At 38.3% G+C, this 16,763-nt stretch overlaps 1 protein-coding gene across 1 annotated transcript in view; it reads right to left on the bottom strand.

Annotated features, from left to right (window-relative positions):
• Window positions 1-16,763, bottom strand: part of Birc6 (baculoviral IAP repeat containing 6) — a 178,633-nt gene that overhangs the window by 129,402 nt on the left and 32,468 nt on the right. Inside the window, exons 5-8 of the mRNA XM_029531207.1 lie at window positions 15,950-16,061; window positions 15,116-15,198; window positions 11,205-11,588; window positions 5,340-5,398 (exon numbers count right to left, since the gene is read on the bottom strand). Coding sequence (XP_029387067.1) covers window positions 5,340-5,398; window positions 11,205-11,588; window positions 15,116-15,198; window positions 15,950-16,061 — 638 coding nt within the window. The remainder of the gene's footprint in view (window positions 1-5,339; window positions 5,399-11,204; window positions 11,589-15,115; window positions 15,199-15,949; window positions 16,062-16,763) is intronic.

Below are 16,763 nucleotides of genomic sequence, written 5' to 3'. Positions count from 1 at the left end.
AAAAAAAAAAGACTATTCAAGAAATTCAAAATTATTTTCAACTCAAATACATTTGTAGAGAAGAAATTGATTCTTAAGTCATGGTAAAGTATTAATATATTATTTAGTTATTGCTTTAAATTGATGTTAAAAGAACAGAATTTCTGGACTTCATTTCTAAACCAAAAATACACCCTTTGTGTATTATAATTTATGCATTCTCTCAAATACCTAAGGAAAATATCATAATCTCAGTTCCTTTCTTTTTAATACTTTAAAATTCAAGCACCATTTCCTCCCTCTTGCTCCACAATGCTGGCGGTCACAAGGAGACAAAACCCCACCAGAGACAGCAACTAATTCTCCACTCTAACACTGAACTGAAAATTCTCTCAACTGATTGTGATTATTTTTTTTAACTTTCCCAACAGTATGAATAGGTCATTAAAAACAGTGTGGGAAAAAAAATTCTATTGATAGGCAAAAATAAAGAAAAGATAAAGCTGCTTTTATAGTTAGGTATGACAGTAAGAGTCAAGGAAATATTAAATGGTGTGGCTATATAAAACCTGAAAGGACAGGTAAGTAATGAGCAAGAGATCCGTGGAACAGCACTTAGTGTCCTGATACTACACTACCCAGTCTCTTCAACATTCACTTCCAGGGGTACCCAGAATTTCCCACTACCTGGGATTAGCTTAACTTTATAGATTACTAACCTCTACAACTGAAATACTTTCTAACTGAAGCTGAAGAGCGATCAGTTCATTCCTCTGAACTCTGTGGTTATAATAACAAATAGCCATCTCACTGAATGGCACTGTCTAAACATACTTTCCGAGATAGGGGGAAAAAAAGTAAAGTATTTTTCGAAGTTTAATTAATTAAAATATATTTCCTTGAAATGTTTACCTATTGGATGTACTAAATTAAAAAACTTTAACTTTTTAAAGTTATGACAAAAATTATCCAAATGGAATAGTTTTTAATCTATGTATATTATTAACTCAGAATAAATACACAAAGCACATAAAATTAGAATAATATTTAAAGTAAATGGCATGCACAACGAAGCTATTTAAAAAGAAACAATCAACTCTGCTGGCTGGCTCACTGCTGCAATCCCAACAGGGAAGACTGCGTGGGGAGGGTTCCCCTGAGTATGAGGCCGGTCTGCACTGCAGTGAGCACTGAGATCCAGTGAGACCCTGCTCAAAAGAAGCAAACAGCTAGAAAATAAATAAACAAGAGCAAAACATACAAGTGGGTCTATTATTCTACTTCCTCTTATAACCAATGAATACACATCTGGGACACCAGATAATCCAATATGAGAATCTGACATCTCTAACTCTGTTCCTCCTCTTATGTGTGTTTATGGTGCCCTGGAAGAAACACAGGGCTTCATGCATGTCAGGCAACCACTCTGCCACTGAACCACAGCCAGGCCCTTCATTCAAAGTTTCTGCCAGACATAAACTAGACCACATAATTAACTTTTAGGCAATCTGTGTGTAATGCAATACTTTCAATCACTCTGGGAAAGCCTTCTGTACCTTCCTTTCTTAAGTAGTATCAAAGCCAATTTCTAACAGTCACACTTACGGGTTTTGTCTTGGCTCTCTTCTAAAGCCATCAAAGTTCAATTTGTACTAGATTCTCCTGCCAGCCCTTGTTTTCAGCCTTCATGAGAAGTCATGTTTCCTTGACTCTGTTATATTATTCAGAAACAAGCTTTTCTCTTTGAAATCAACTAAGAAGTTTCAAAACTTACACTCTTCAACCAAAAACAGATGCCTCTTATTGCGCACTCTTAATTCTGAGGTTAATATTGCCTACAATTTCACTACGTCATTCAAATTAATATAAATCACTTAGAGGAATTCTAAACCGGCACCTAAAAGTTTTAGATGTTTACTTCATAATCCTCCAAAAAGTTACTGGTATAAAAAGTATGTTAGAACCTATATTTTTGAAATTAGCATTAAACGAAAGTATTTTCCTATGAGTGAACAGCCTACTTACAAACCCTCAAATGCAGAAATTAACTAGGGCTAGGAGGATGGCCCAGTCAGTAAAATACATGCCTTGTAAGGAAAGCATGAGGGGCTCAGCGCAGGTCCCAGAACCTATGTACAACAGGTTAGACAAGCAAAAACATTTGTGACCAGCACTAGGGAGGCCAAGATGAGCAGGTACCTGGGGCTCACTAGCCAAACAGTTTAGTTTAGTACTAATTAACTCTAAGTCAATGAAAGAGTCTTTCAAAAAGAAAGAAAAACATGCACATAAACACACACATGCACATACACACTGGTGGTGCCACCACACACATGAACTCACACTTATGTACATACATATACTAAATACAAATAAAGGAATATAAAATTTTTAAACTGAAAGCATTTTACTAATTACTACCATGATCTTTTAATTCTATTCAAAGACAACACTTCTTTAAAATTGTATCACATGTACCAACAAGAATTAGGGCCCTGGATAACAACACATACCTTTAATCCCAAAACTCAGGGGACAGAAGAACAGAACTCTGTGAGTTCAAGGCTAGTATGATCTACACAGATTCCAAGCTAGCCAGAGCTACATAATGAGATGCTGTCTCAAAAGAAAATATATGATAAATGTCTGCATATTAGAAACTGAAGTACATCCTAAGGCAGTATAGAAAATCAAATAAGCACAGATGAAAAAACACAATGATAAAAGAAAAGTAAAGAATACAGACCAAATGTAAGTATTATTTTGATAAGTGAGACGGTGTCTTGCTATATAGTCCAGACTAGGCTCAAACTTCTACCAATCCTTCTGATTACAGCCATCACAACAGACTATGGAATTGCCAGCATGCCCCACAAAATATAAGTACTATTAATTTCCAAAATACATAAGTTTTTTAAACCAAAAGAAAAGAATACAATTGTGGCAGACAATTAAGTTAAAACCAAAGAACTTAAAAAAAGATGAGAGGGCACTGAAAACACTTACTATAAACATTCATAAGAAAAGAAACTAAAGTCCACACAGTTAAATAACCTAACAAACACCTGGAGTCTTTCCAGTAAAAAAGTTCAAGGTTCCAGTACCTACTCTACTTCTCTATATACGATTAAGAAACTGTAACAGCATGCCAATTCTGTGTTTGTAAAAGGACAGCAAGGGAGGAAAGGACTAAACTGTGTGCACTGTGTGTATGTGTGTGTCCACACACACCATGGAGCATGTGTACAAGTACTTGTGGGAGTCTCCTGGCTCTTTTCACCAACACAGGTCTCAGATGAACTTAGGGCATCAGCTTTGGCAGTAAGCACCAACTACCTACTGAACCACCCTCACCGCCTAGTCTGAACTTCCTAAAATTATAAATCTCTGTATCTCTTAGGGCATTTTCATGTCTTTTTGTTTTTTTCCAGAGCTCAGAACTTCAAAACTGAGTGTTAACCAAAATCAGTACAGCTTTCTCCTTAGCAGCATTAAAAATAATTGATGACAAATCAGAATTTAGAAAACATTTGCCATTTGATAATAACTAGTTTTTAACTGCTATGCTAGACAAACCCATGCTTCTTCTAAAGACATAAAGCATGTTTCATGTCCTTGACATGTTCACGATATGACATTCTAGTCACAATAACCATCATTTTATAAAAAGTGAGCATTTCTCAGGTACTGTGAACAATTCTTTAAATGCATGCTAAATATCATTATTTTACAGTTTAAAAAATATAACTAGACAATAATTATAAGTAGATTGGGATTTATACTCTAACATGATATGGCAGAGGCAGATGGCTCAACTAACTATAAGCTGGAAATAAGGGTACTAAACAATTCTGAGGCTTTAAGTTCAGATTTCCAGCACCCATGTTCAGGCTAAGCACAGCATCTGTTAGTAACTCCAGCACTGAGGGAACAGGTGGTGGAACCCTGCAACTATTTGACTTGACCAGCTAACCACATCAAATAGACAAGCTCCCAATTTAGTAAGAGACTGTTTCGCTAGGCAGTAGCACATGCTTTCAATCACAACACTTGGGAAGCAGAGGCAGGTGGATCTCTGTGAGTTCAAAGCCACCTTTGTCTACAGAGTCCAAGGATAACCAGGGCTACTGGTTTTATACAAGTTCTTTATACTCAGAGAAGCTAAAACTGTAAAATCATCGGCATTGTGGCATCAGGTAGATCTTGCCTTGTTTGCTCATGAAATACTAAGGTAAAAAACCCTGTATAAAAACCCTGACTCACCGGGCAGTGGTGGCTCATGCCTTCAATCCCAGCACTCGGGAGGCAGAGGCAGGTGAATTTCTGAGTTCGAGGCCAGCCTGGTCTACAAAGTGAGTTCCAGGACAGCCAGGGCTACACAGAGAAACCCTGTCTCAAAAAAACAAAAAAAACAAAAAAAACAAAAAAAACAAAAAACCTGTCTCAAAAGTAAGGAAGTGAGCTGGAGAGATGGCTCAGTGGGTAAGAGCACTGACTGCTCTTCCAAAGGTCATGAGTTCAAATCCCAGCAACCACATGGTGGCTCACAACCACTCATAATAAGATCTGATGCCCTCTTTTGGTATGTCTGAGGATGGCTAGAGTGTACTTACATATAATAATAAGTAAATCTTTAAAAAAAAAAAGTAAGGAAGGGTTTTCATAACTAAGGTAGAGAAATAACAGACCTTTAACACATCAACCTCCAGCATATGCACATATGAGCATTATCAAACACATGCATGTATCCATAAAGAAAAGAAATGTAGTAAGACCATTGGAGATGCACTAACCTATCCTATGAATGACATTGAAAAGTATGACTCATGTGAGCCAGATGCTGACATGTGCCTATACTCCAACACTGAGTATATCAAGGCAAGAGGAACGCAGAGGCCCGACCAGAAAAGCCAGCTCCGGGAGAGCTGGGCTCCGTGATAGCCATTCTGCTTCTACCTCAGCGTCTCAGGAGCAAACAAGGCGACCTGATGTCACCACACTGCCCACAAGTTTACACTTTCAACTTCTTTGAGTATAAAGAACTTTTATTTAAATATTATTCTGATTTAAAGAACATAGCATACAAATAAAATAAGCACAATTTCCATTCTCTGGAATATGTGACAGGGAATACTTTATTCCCTTTGAATGAAACGGTTGTCATTTAAATTTTAATTATGAAACACAATGTTCTAAAACTGAATTCCAAGATCTGACAGACATAGGACACTGAAATAGTGTGTATCAGTAAAGACTTCCAGTTTCACCAAGAAATTATGAATTATTTGATATTAAGATTTACTTTGACCAGTATAAATATAAAGAGATATAAAATATATTATCTAAGCTTTTTTACATACCTGTCACAGAATCCGATCTGGAATGCTCTTCACTGTCTGAATCCTCTAGCAAATCATCACTTAAAAGACAAAGTAAGAACAATTTAAATTCAAACAAAAATAGTGAGCCTTACAGGCTAGGGATATGTATCAGCTACAGTGTAGGAACCTACAGGTGTAAGATCTTAGGTTTAATCCCCGGCTTGCAAAAGAAGAACATACATCACATAAGAAAGCAAAGAAGACACAGCAGCACAGCTGTGTGTGGCTTGTCGCTTATGCTTTAAAAGAGTCAGGGCTGAGGATCAAACTCTATGTTCTATTCAAGCACTGTTAACCCTGAGCTAAGGACTGGAGACATGGCTCATTGGTTAAGAACACTTGTTGCTCTTAAAGAGAAGCCAGGTTCAGTTCCCAGCACCCACATACATGATGGTTCAATTCTGAGGGCTCTGAATCCCTCCTCTGAAACATCCATCGGCATCAGACATGCACATGGTACACATACATATATGCAGACAAAATACTTACAAATCTAAATAAATGTTAAAAATATTTAAAAATCAAAACAAAGCTGAGCTATAACTCCAGCCCTGAAATGCAGTGTACAAACCACTATTACACAGCTAAAACAATAGCAATATACAAACTGTTAAAAGAAATGTAGTATAAATCAATTTGATATATAACTGCTAAACAAGCCGGGCGTGGTGGCGTATGCCTTAAATCACAGCACTCGGGAGGCAGAGGCAGGCGGTTTTCTGAGTTCGAGGTTGGCCTGGTCTACAAAGTGAGTTCCAGGATAGCCAAGGCTATACAGAGAAACCCTGTCTCAAAAAACCACAAAAAAAATCAATTAAAAAAAAAACTGCTAAACAATTATAAATCAGTAAATGAATGTTTACATGAAAGTTTATGTGGGAGAAAACTCTAAAATTCTAACATTTATAGATATAGGAAACTGACTAGAGATAATTTATAGCAAGCACAAGAGTAAGAGAAAGTCAGCTAGTCAACACAAACTTGAACTTGTTGTAGGAAAATACTAACAGCTATTGTCAACAAATTCAAGACCATTACTCTAAAACCAAAAACAGTTTTATGAACATTATGTGTGTATGTAATATATTATAAATACATTTACACCAACATTCACTTTTATTGTGTTTACGGGAGTAAAGACAATGATCTCTCCTTTGCCATTCATTCAGGTGGCCAAGAAACTGCTGGGGTACCCTCTTTGCATCAACCTTTATTCATTCTCCAAGATGTAACAGTCAAACTCTGCACCCTACTGACTACCAGATCACCAGTATTTTTTAATTTTGATACTCTCATTACAAAACTAAAAGATGCGCCAGGCGTGGTGGCGCACACCTTTAATCCCAGCACTTGGGAGGCAGAAGCAGGCGGATTTCTGAGTTCGAGGCCAGCCTGGTCTACATAGTGAGGAGGTACCATGTGGGGCTGAGAAGAAGGTGTATCCTTTTGTTTTAAGATAAAATGTTCTTTAGATATCTATTAACTCCATTTGTTTCATAACTTCTGTTAGAGACCATGTGTCTCTGTTTAGTTTCTGTTTCCAGGATCTGTCCATTGGTGAGAGTGGGGTGTTGAAATCTCCCACTATTATTGTGTGAGGTGCAATGTGTGCTTTGAGCTTCACTAATGTTTCTTTAGTGAATGTGGCTGCTCTTGTATTTGAAGCATAGACATTCAGAATTGAGAGTTCCTCTTGGTAGATTTTACCTTTGATGAGTATGAAGTGCCCCTCCTTGTCTTTTTGGTAACTTTGGGTTGGAAGTCACTTTTATTTGATATTAGAATGGCCACTCCAATTTTATGGAGGTAACCCAATCACAAAAGAAGTCACTAGATATGCTTTCCCTTTATTATCCTTTGAAGGGCTGTATTCGTGGATTGATATTGTGTGAATTTGGTTTTGTCATAGAATACTTTGGTTTCTCCATCTATGGTAATTGAGAGTTTTGCTGGGTATAGTAGCCTGGGCTAGCATTTGNGTTCTCTTAGGGTTTGTATCACATATGTCCAGGATCTTCTGGCTTTCATAGTCTCTGGTGAGAAGTCTGGTGTAATTCTAATAGGCCTGCCTTTATATGCTACTTTTCCCTTGATGCTTTTAATATTCTATCTTTATGTAGTATATTTGTTGTTCTGATAATTATGTGTCGGGAGGAATTTCTTTTCTGGTCCAGTCTATTTGGAGTTCTGTACGCTTCTTTTATGTTCATGGGCATCTCGTTCTTTAGGTTCAGGAAGTTTTCTTCTATAATTTTGTTGAAGATGTTTGCTGGCCCTTTAAGTTGAAAATCTTCATTCTCATCTTCTCCTATTATTCGAAGGTTTGGTCTTCTCATTGTGTCCTGGATTTCCTGGATGTTTTGAGTTAGGATCTTTTTGCNTTTTGCATTTTCTTTGATTGTTGTACCCATGTTCTCTATGGAATCTTCTGCAGGTGAGATTCTCTCTTCTATCTCTTGTATTCTGTTGCTGATGCTCACATCTATGGCTCCTGATTTCTTTCCTAGGGTTTCTATCTCCAGTGTTGTCACATTTTGGGTTTTCTTTATTGCTTCTATTTCCCTTTTTAGGTCTTGGATGGTTTTGTTCATTTCCATCACCTGTTTGTTACTGTTCTCCTCTCTCTCTTTAAGGACTTCTACCTCTTTAGAAGTATTCTCCTGTTTTTCTTTAAGAACTTGTATCTCTTTAGCGGCNTTCTCCTGCATTTCTTTAATAATGCCCTTCTTTAAGTCCTCTACCAGCATCATGAGGTATGCTTTTAAATCTGATTCTTGCTTTTCGGGTGTGTTGGGGTATTCAGGACTGACTGAGGTTGGAGTGCTAGGTTCTGATGATGGTGAGTGGTCTTGGTTTCTGTTAGTAAGATTCCTACGTTTGCCTTCTGCCATCTGGTAATGTCTGGAGTTAGTTGTTATAGTGGTCTCTGGTTTGGAGCTTGTTCCTCCTGTGATTCTGTTAGCCTCTGTCAGCAGTCCTGGGAGTCCAGCTCTCTCCTGAGTCTCAGTGGTCAGATTACTCTCTGCAGGGAAGCTCTCCTCTAGCAGGGAAGGTGCACAGACGCCTGGCATTCAGATCTACCTCCTTGCTGAAGATGTAGGCCCAAAACAGGGCCTGTCCCAGAAGATGTGTTGCCTCTGCAGTTTATTCACTCACCTGCACAGACTAGCCACTGAGGGACCTTGGATACACTATGACTCTCTCACCTGCTCTGGCAGACAGAGCCCTCACAGGTGGCCACCTTTCCTCTGGCAAGGAAGGTGCCCAAATTTCTGGAGCCCGAAACAGGGTCTGTCCCAAAAGTTAGGTTGCTTCTGTCTGTCCCGAAGCTGTGTAGCTTCTGTGGTCCACACTCTTGCTAGCACAGACTGGAGCCTAAACGAACCAGAGCAAAGATGGCCCTCCTACCGGTTCAGGCCTTGAGACTGCTCCCGGGCGGACACCCCTCCTCGGGCGGGAAAGGTGCCAGACAACTGGAATCAGAAACGGGATCTTTCCCAGAACATAAATAAATCTTTTTAAAAAAATAAATAAATAAAAAAGAGGGTATCAACTCTGTAGCCCAGGCTGGACTTTCTCCTGCTTTAGCCTCCCAAGTGCTAGGTTCATGTATTCACCATAATGCTGGCTGTTTGTTCAACCCTCAGGCTCTTCCCACCTTTTTGGGAGGAGAATGAGTCTGGGAATTAAACCCAGGATTTTCCTTTGCCCCTGCTGGTCAAGTACTCTACAAGCGAGTACACCCTCAACTTGGAGTCCCACTTTGCCCCTTCTTCTTACCATGTGTTTCACTTTTGTGTACAACTGCTCATTAACTATATAATACTGTAATAAACTCCTGCTGAAAACAACACAAGAGTATAAACCGTGTGTGTGTGTGTGTGTGTGTGTGTGTGTGTACACATATACATGTGATACATTTCCCCAAAGAGAAATGTGGTAATCCTTGAAGTCTATTTTTATGCAACTTTTAATCTACAAATTCAAAATTTAAAACAAAGTTCTAATTTAAATCAATCTTTAAAATGACAGGCCAACTTCATTCTCTTCCATAATTACCCACTAAATCCTTTAATAAAATCATAAAAATCAAGCATTTTTAGTTCTAGTGCTACCAGCAAATATGCTAATACTGAGACAAAAACAGCTAAACTGCTTGCCCCTCGAACTTTCATGCAAATGTACAGTAACAGAAAATAGCTGTCAAGTTTTCATTTAGTCTATACCAGATCTCAGATACAAGTCCTTTATCTGCCAGTCCATTTCCACAAGTTATTACCATGACAAACTATACAAACTTTCCAATTTGTATGTTGTGAATTATCAATTAAATGTCTTAATTTTCATTCAACAAAATTCTGTATTACTTAAATAAAAATGCATGTCACTGAGCATAGTAGCACAAGTGTAATCCCAGCACACCTGCGAAAGAAGCACGAGAATTTCTGTGGATTTGAGGGCAGCCTGATATATGTAATAAGCACCAGACAAGTCAGGGCTGCATATCAAAATCTTGTCTCAAAGCGGGGAGGGTTGCTGGGAGAGACATGGCTGGAGTGTTGCAGCAATGGCAGTGGTAACAGTGAACATCCAGCAGGTAAAAGGCAGATACTCTCAACCAAGTCACAGTTAAATATGCTTCATTTCACATTATCACCAGTAGAGTCTTCACAGGGATAGCTGCTATTATTCATCACACCCTCGGGGGCTATTATTAAATTCTTAATTCTGTTTATGTGATTAAAACTGAGCCATGTGAAAATGGCCCAATGTCAAAAGTGGAGATTCTTTGGAAACAAGAGGGTTTCCTGGTCTCGGCACTCCCATCTCCTATAGATCAGATAGAGCCACAAGAGCCAAGAATCTAGCGAAGAAGCTAAGGGTCTCAAGTTCTATGCAAGCTGCATCCTGCAGTTCTGAGGTGTAGAGATATCAGCATCTCAAGCAAATGCAGGTGCATACTGTCTAAACAAAACAAAAACCAGCAGGCCTGTCCCCTCACTACTACTTGTTTACTACTGCCTCATCTAAAGTTATTTGCTACTCAGGGACACTCACTTCAGACCTTTAGGGAGTAACAGAAGAGAGAAACCAGACTCATTTCAGAACAACTATTCTGTGGAACTAGGAGGTAAAAGGTAAAATTACAAATTTAATCCACTGCTTTAATATCCATGTTTCAACTTCCTTCTCTTGTTTTATTTTTGTTATGCCTTTGTTTAGATACTAAAGACAGAACTAAGGACCTCATGAATGCTGCACATGCACTGTGAGCTACAATGCCTAAAGGTTAGGGTTAAACGTGCCAATGGCTTTCTAAAGACTGGAATTTACTTTTTCAAGACATTTAACATTTATTGCACAGAAATGGATTTACAGAGTAGCTTCAGAACTATGTAAGAGATAATTTGACAAATGTATTTTAGCCTGTTCTATCTAACGGGGACTGCTAATGTTTGCCACCTGTTTGGCACTGTGTTTTTTAATTATCATATATTTATCCTTAGACACATGTCAGTGTTTCTACCAACTCCTGTTTGTCTTAGCTATATAACAAAGGAAAATATAATGTAGAGAAAAGGTGTATTTAACACACAGTGGCATTTCCTTCGTGAGACCAAATACTTACTTTATATTCCAGACTCTTCCAACTATCAGATCCAACTAGTCTGTGGTAATCTGAATGAAAACTTCTGAATTTCATATAACCTTCAGGATTTCAGCTCAACATCGATTTTCTACTCTCTAACTTGAACCACTTTTTTGTTCTCATTAAGAAAATGAAATTTAGAAAAAGAAAACATACCACTATAAATACTACATTTAAAAAAAAAAACCACGTACCTGTCTCCTTCAAGTTTTGGTATGTCTGAGCAACTAGAAGAGTCTTCCAGCCATGCCAAAGTGGGTCTCCTTGAATCAACTCCTGAACTTGGGTCTCCTGATAGGATCAACTGTTGCACAATTGCTGGGTCATAGGCATTAATTTCAAACTTCAAGTGCACCTTCATGAGTTTGGAGACGTCCCATATGCAGATCTTCCCACGTTTGGTCGCAGCAGCTAGAAACTGAGGACAGCTCCCAGACCCAAAGCAAGCTATTCTGTCAGCTCCATCTGCAGAAGGGAGCTGTGCAGGACTCGTCGCCAGGGTGACTGACAAGGGCACATTCTGGGTGTGCTCACCCTTCACAAAGGGGCAGTTGGGAGAGTGTCTCTCATGTTCAGACCTTTACAGGGTGAAAAGGGGAAGTTTAATGAAGAGCAAAGCAGAAACTGGAAGATTGCCTGCTTTATAGATACATTTAAAGTCTTCCTCTTCCATGTTTGTATAGTGGGATGGGGATTGTGGCGGAGGCAGGTAAGTACTGCAATCCAGGCTTTGAGCATGTAGAACAAGTACTTCACTTCTCAGCTACATTTCCACCCCTCAACTAAGCTTAGCATTACCTGCTTACTCAATCTCTTTAAACTACCCACAGTGTTCGCACTGTCCATATTATGGGCATCTACTGCTAGCAGCTGTACACACTGTAACTGAAAACAGTGTGAAATCAGCATTACAATGCAAACCATGATAAAATTGTTTGCCCAATTTCCTAAGTCTTTTATATTTCCATTTGGTTTTCTGTTGTTTGTTTCCTTGTTTATTTTCCTTCATATGATTTCAAAGCAATACTTTAGAACAGGATCCTGCTACCAAAGACATAATCTTTGTTTCCTTACAGCAAAGAAAAAGAAAATTTTACTCACAAAACATGCTGTTCTTCAGAACAGACATTTTTTTTTTTCACACCACACCTGCAGTTTACTATTATGACATCCTGGGCAATATGTAATGCACAGGTATCCTCCAGAAAGCACATTATTTGAGCTACATTGTCTCTCAGTCAAGGTCTAGCGTATTTTTCCCCTTTCTACCTTCTCTTAACTGAGTTTTAACTTTTTAATTAGATATTTGAAGCTACATGTGTCTGTGTAAAATAAAATTAAAAGCCAACCTCAGTTATAGCTAACCCTAATAATCTCTTATCACCTTTCAAATAAGAGTCTTAGGATCTTAACTAGTATAGCTCTAAAATAATTCTAGTAGTTTATGGGGAAAATTTATTATTTTATTATTATTTTGTTAATTACTTCAAAGAATTTTAAATCATCAGTAGCACTGAGCCACTGTGTAACAGTTTTTGTAAAACAAGAACATACAGAATGTTACTGACAATGATCTCTAAAGAATATAAACTTGGGGCTGGCGAGAAGGCTCAACAGTTAAGAGCACAGACAGCTCTTCTACAGAAAGTTAAAGTTCAATTTCCAGCACCCACATGGTGGCTTACATCCATCTGTAATGGGATCCAATGCCCTCTTCTGGTGTGTCTGAAAAAAGCAACAGTGAACTCATATACATAAAATAAATAATAAATTTTAAAGTATATATAAAGTTCTTCTAATTCTCCACTGCTCATGTTTCATGAATTTGTCAAACTATATTGACTATAGCAATTTTTCTAAAAGGAAAACACAGTATCAGTATGTAGCTTTGAATGGCATCAAACTCACAAAAGATCCACCTGCCTGTGCCTCCTAGAAGCCACTGCACTCTTGGTGGACATTTAAAATCTTTCCAGTTTTTCACCGAGATGGACAATCTCGTCACAAAGCCAAGCATACAAAAAGAATTAGCTCCTAGCCGGGCGTGGTGGCACACGCCTTTAATCCCAGCACTCGGGAGGCAGAGGCAGGCGGATTTCTGAGTTCGAGGCCAGCCTGGTCTACAGAGTGAGTTCCAGGACAGCCAGGGCTACACAGAGAAACCCTGTCTCAAAAAANAAAAAAAAAAAAAAAAAAAAAAAAAAAAAGAATTAGCTCCTAAGAGTAGAGCGGTAAACATAGAACTGACAGAAGATAGAGAATACCCACTTTGTTTGCTTGCTTGCTTCCTTGTTTTTTGAGACAGGGTTTGTCTTTGTAACAAACCCTACCTATACTAGCTGTACTAGACTCGCTTTGTTGACCAGGCTGACCTTGAACTCACAGAGATCTACCTGCCTCTGTATCCTAAGGGCTGGGATTAAAGATGTGGGTCACCATACCCAGCAAGAATATTCATTTTTAATTTCTTGAAGAAGTCAATCTCCCTACTCCTTCAATTCCCATAAGCAAAAGAGCAAGGTTTCCTTTTAACTGCCCCTTTTCCCCTTTAAACTGCCCCTTTTCCCTCTTAATTAAAAGATTTGGAAAGCACCCACGCTCAGTAACACAGCTTGTCTCCTAGCACGTAGAACAGTATACTCAGAACATCAGACGCTCAAATTATTGAGTTTTGAGTCCCATATTCTGGTACATGCCCAAACCCTCAGCATGTCAAGAAAAGATGGGTACTTACTACCCAAACTGAAATTCTGAATCTGCCTCCCCAACACAAGAATACAGGTACCATCAAAGCTGTCTATTGTGATTTATGCTCGTAATCCCAGCACTAAGGAAGCTGAGGCAAGACAGCTGACATAAGTTTGAGGCCAGCCTGGGTTACACGGTGAGTTGATTTGCAACCTAGGCTCACTTTAAGCCTTGACTCCATCTTAAAGAGGAAAAGAAAAGGTGTGGTGGCACACTCCTCTGAACCCAAAATACAGTGGGAGGAGTATCAAGAATTTGATGCCAGGAAGGGCATGACGGCACACAACTTTAATCCCAGTACTAGAGAGGCAGAGAAACAGAGAGGCAGGTGGATATTTTAGAAATCTAAGCAAGCTTGGTCTAAGGTCAGCCAGAGCTGCACAGTGAGATCCTAAATTTAAATAAATAAAAAAAGGATAGGAGGATTTGAAACCAACTTCAGCTGCACAGTGAGTTGCAGACAAACCCAGGCTACAGGAGACCCTGTGACAAATACATACAGGTGTGTGAGTGGGGTCGGAAATATAGCCAACAGTAGCCAACTGTGCTGGCTGCTCTCATAGAGAATCTGAGTGTGTCTCCTGTAGTCACAGCAAGCAGCTCAAGCCAGCCCCAGGGATCCTGTGCTCTTTTCTGGCTTCTGAAGGTGCCCTAGTACACGTGTGCATACATACACAAACATACACATGCACTTAAAACTAAGATAAAAATTGTGAATAGATAATACATTCTACAATGTGCATTTTCTCAAGTGTAGATTAAATAATAATTTTTTTTGGTTTTTGTTTACTCGCTGCATTCATGTCAACTAATAAACATGAAACTTCAACCCATTTTAGTACAAACTGCAACATCTCTGAAAACTAAACACTGCTCCTACCGCTTACTGGACAAACTGACCTTTTTTCCTTCTAAATTAAGGCTTCATAGTAGGTCTTGGGTATTATTGCATATCTAATGTTAATCAAGTAATAAAATGTTGTACACTATAATTCACAGGCTGAAGATGCCCTGTAAAAGGTTACTTAAAATTAAAACTGTATACTATAAATACTTCCATGCATGAATTCTCTGTTAGCTTTCCTCAATGGCCCAGAACTATACTGCTAAAGTAGTGCTATGGTTGGTGTAACATGGCCTCTGGTCTGATACGAGCCTAGTTCTATCTTTTAGCATTTTCCCTATGCAGATTTTGGAGTACTATGACAGAATATAGAAAAAACTACCTCATTTCCTTAAGACAGCAACAATAACACATAGAAAAAAAGAAAGATTACATCAAAATCAAAAAAGCAAAATTTAGAAGTACTAAGATACTAACTTCTAGCCAATTATACCTAGGAAACTCAAGACTCACCAAGGTTCATCCGTAGGTTCCCAACAAACGAGGCATACACTACAAGTAAAACACATGGCTCTATCATCTCCAGATGAAGCAGGCTGCAAAAGTAAATAGAGGAGATATTTATTTTAACAAATAAATTATGTTAAAATAGAGGAGAAAGGAGGGAAGAAAAAGGGAGAAAAAGAAGAAAAAAAAGAGAAGGGGGAAGAAAAGAAAGAAGGCAGGTACCCAAAGGAGAGAGAGAAGGGAGGAAAAGAGAAAAAGAAAATTCAACCATTAAAATGTCTTTTCAAGAAAAACTATTTCCAAAAAGTTCCCAATTCCAAGTACAATTTTCCAAGGAGGAAAAATGTACAGTATTAGTCCATTCATACCAAAGTAAGTATTCAATACATTTTCAGGCAAACCAGAGCAACATAATGAGACCCTGAATAGAAAGTAAATATATAAATAAACACATAAATAAATAGATGCAGTGTCTCACTACATGTTTCTGGCTGGGCTGCAACTCATGGACCACCCCCTCAAGCCCAAGTGTTAGTGTTTCAAGTACATCACCACTTTCTGCCTTGCAGAATGACTGCTACTCAAGAATCAACTACCAGATTATATAAGTTATATATGTGAAAATAACACATATCCAAAGAAATTTCCCAAAAATGACATTTAAAGAACACATCAATTTGATAGCAAAAAGAGCAAATGCCTTAATCTGAAAGATTAAGTATTAAATAACCCAGTAAGTATATGTCCATTACATTCACAATGTAGGACATAGGACTAACATCATAATAAAGTACATAGCTAGGTTGCAGAAAAAAAAAATCTATTAATGATATTTTTTACCTGGTGATAAAATCCAGCTTGAGCCATGGGATCTGGCTGTGCCCACCTATAGCCAACATGAGGCCATGAAGTGAAAGTCTCCCTTCTGTTAGCTTCACTATACATCAATGCCCTAATAGTAAAGAAACAGTAAGTAATTGGAGAGAGGACCCAAACTGAAATATCTATTTAAAACATGGGAATGATTATGTTCAAATTTTTATTTTCAACTAAAAATAATTGTTTTAGTAGGTTTAAATTCCCCAACTGTAAAGAAACAGAAAATCTGGTTACTGACTATAGAAATCAAATTAATTCCACGGGTAGGTTCAATCAACTAATAATCAGAGAGCAAGAAATGAAGAGGCTGACTGACATAGAGCCCTGCACCTTTTCCTTAGGCCATAAGCTGGCTAAGTGGGTGTCTGTCTCCGATATATTGTCTAAACATTTAGGCAGTCCTTCATTTTTCTTTCTTTTCTTTTTCTTTTTGTCTTTCTTTTTTTTTTTTTTTTTTTTCTGGTTGTTCTAATAACTAGAAATCGGGGGGCGGGGGTATTCTTCCTCTAGCGGAGCTGTGGCTCTAACAAACTTTAGTTAGTTTGGTTTACTTTACTTTAGCTTAGCTTAGGTCAAGACAGTGTTTCAACTGTGTAGCCCTGACTGTCACTTACTGGCCTGGAACTTACTATGCAGAATAGGCTGGCTTAAAACTCACAGCCTCACTCTCCTTGCTGGGATTAAAGGTGTGTACCACTAAAGCCAGAAACTCTATTAAATTTTGAAAAGTGTTATGCAGTCAATAACCACAGCACTCAGGAGCCTGAGGCAAAAA

The sequence above is a fragment of the Mus pahari genome, chromosome 18, assembly GCF_900095145.1.
Source record: "Mus pahari chromosome 18, PAHARI_EIJ_v1.1, whole genome shotgun sequence".
NCBI classification, from domain to species: Eukaryota; Metazoa; Chordata; class Mammalia; order Rodentia; family Muridae; genus Mus; species Mus pahari.
This window is presented reverse-complemented; position numbering and strand designations above follow the sequence as displayed.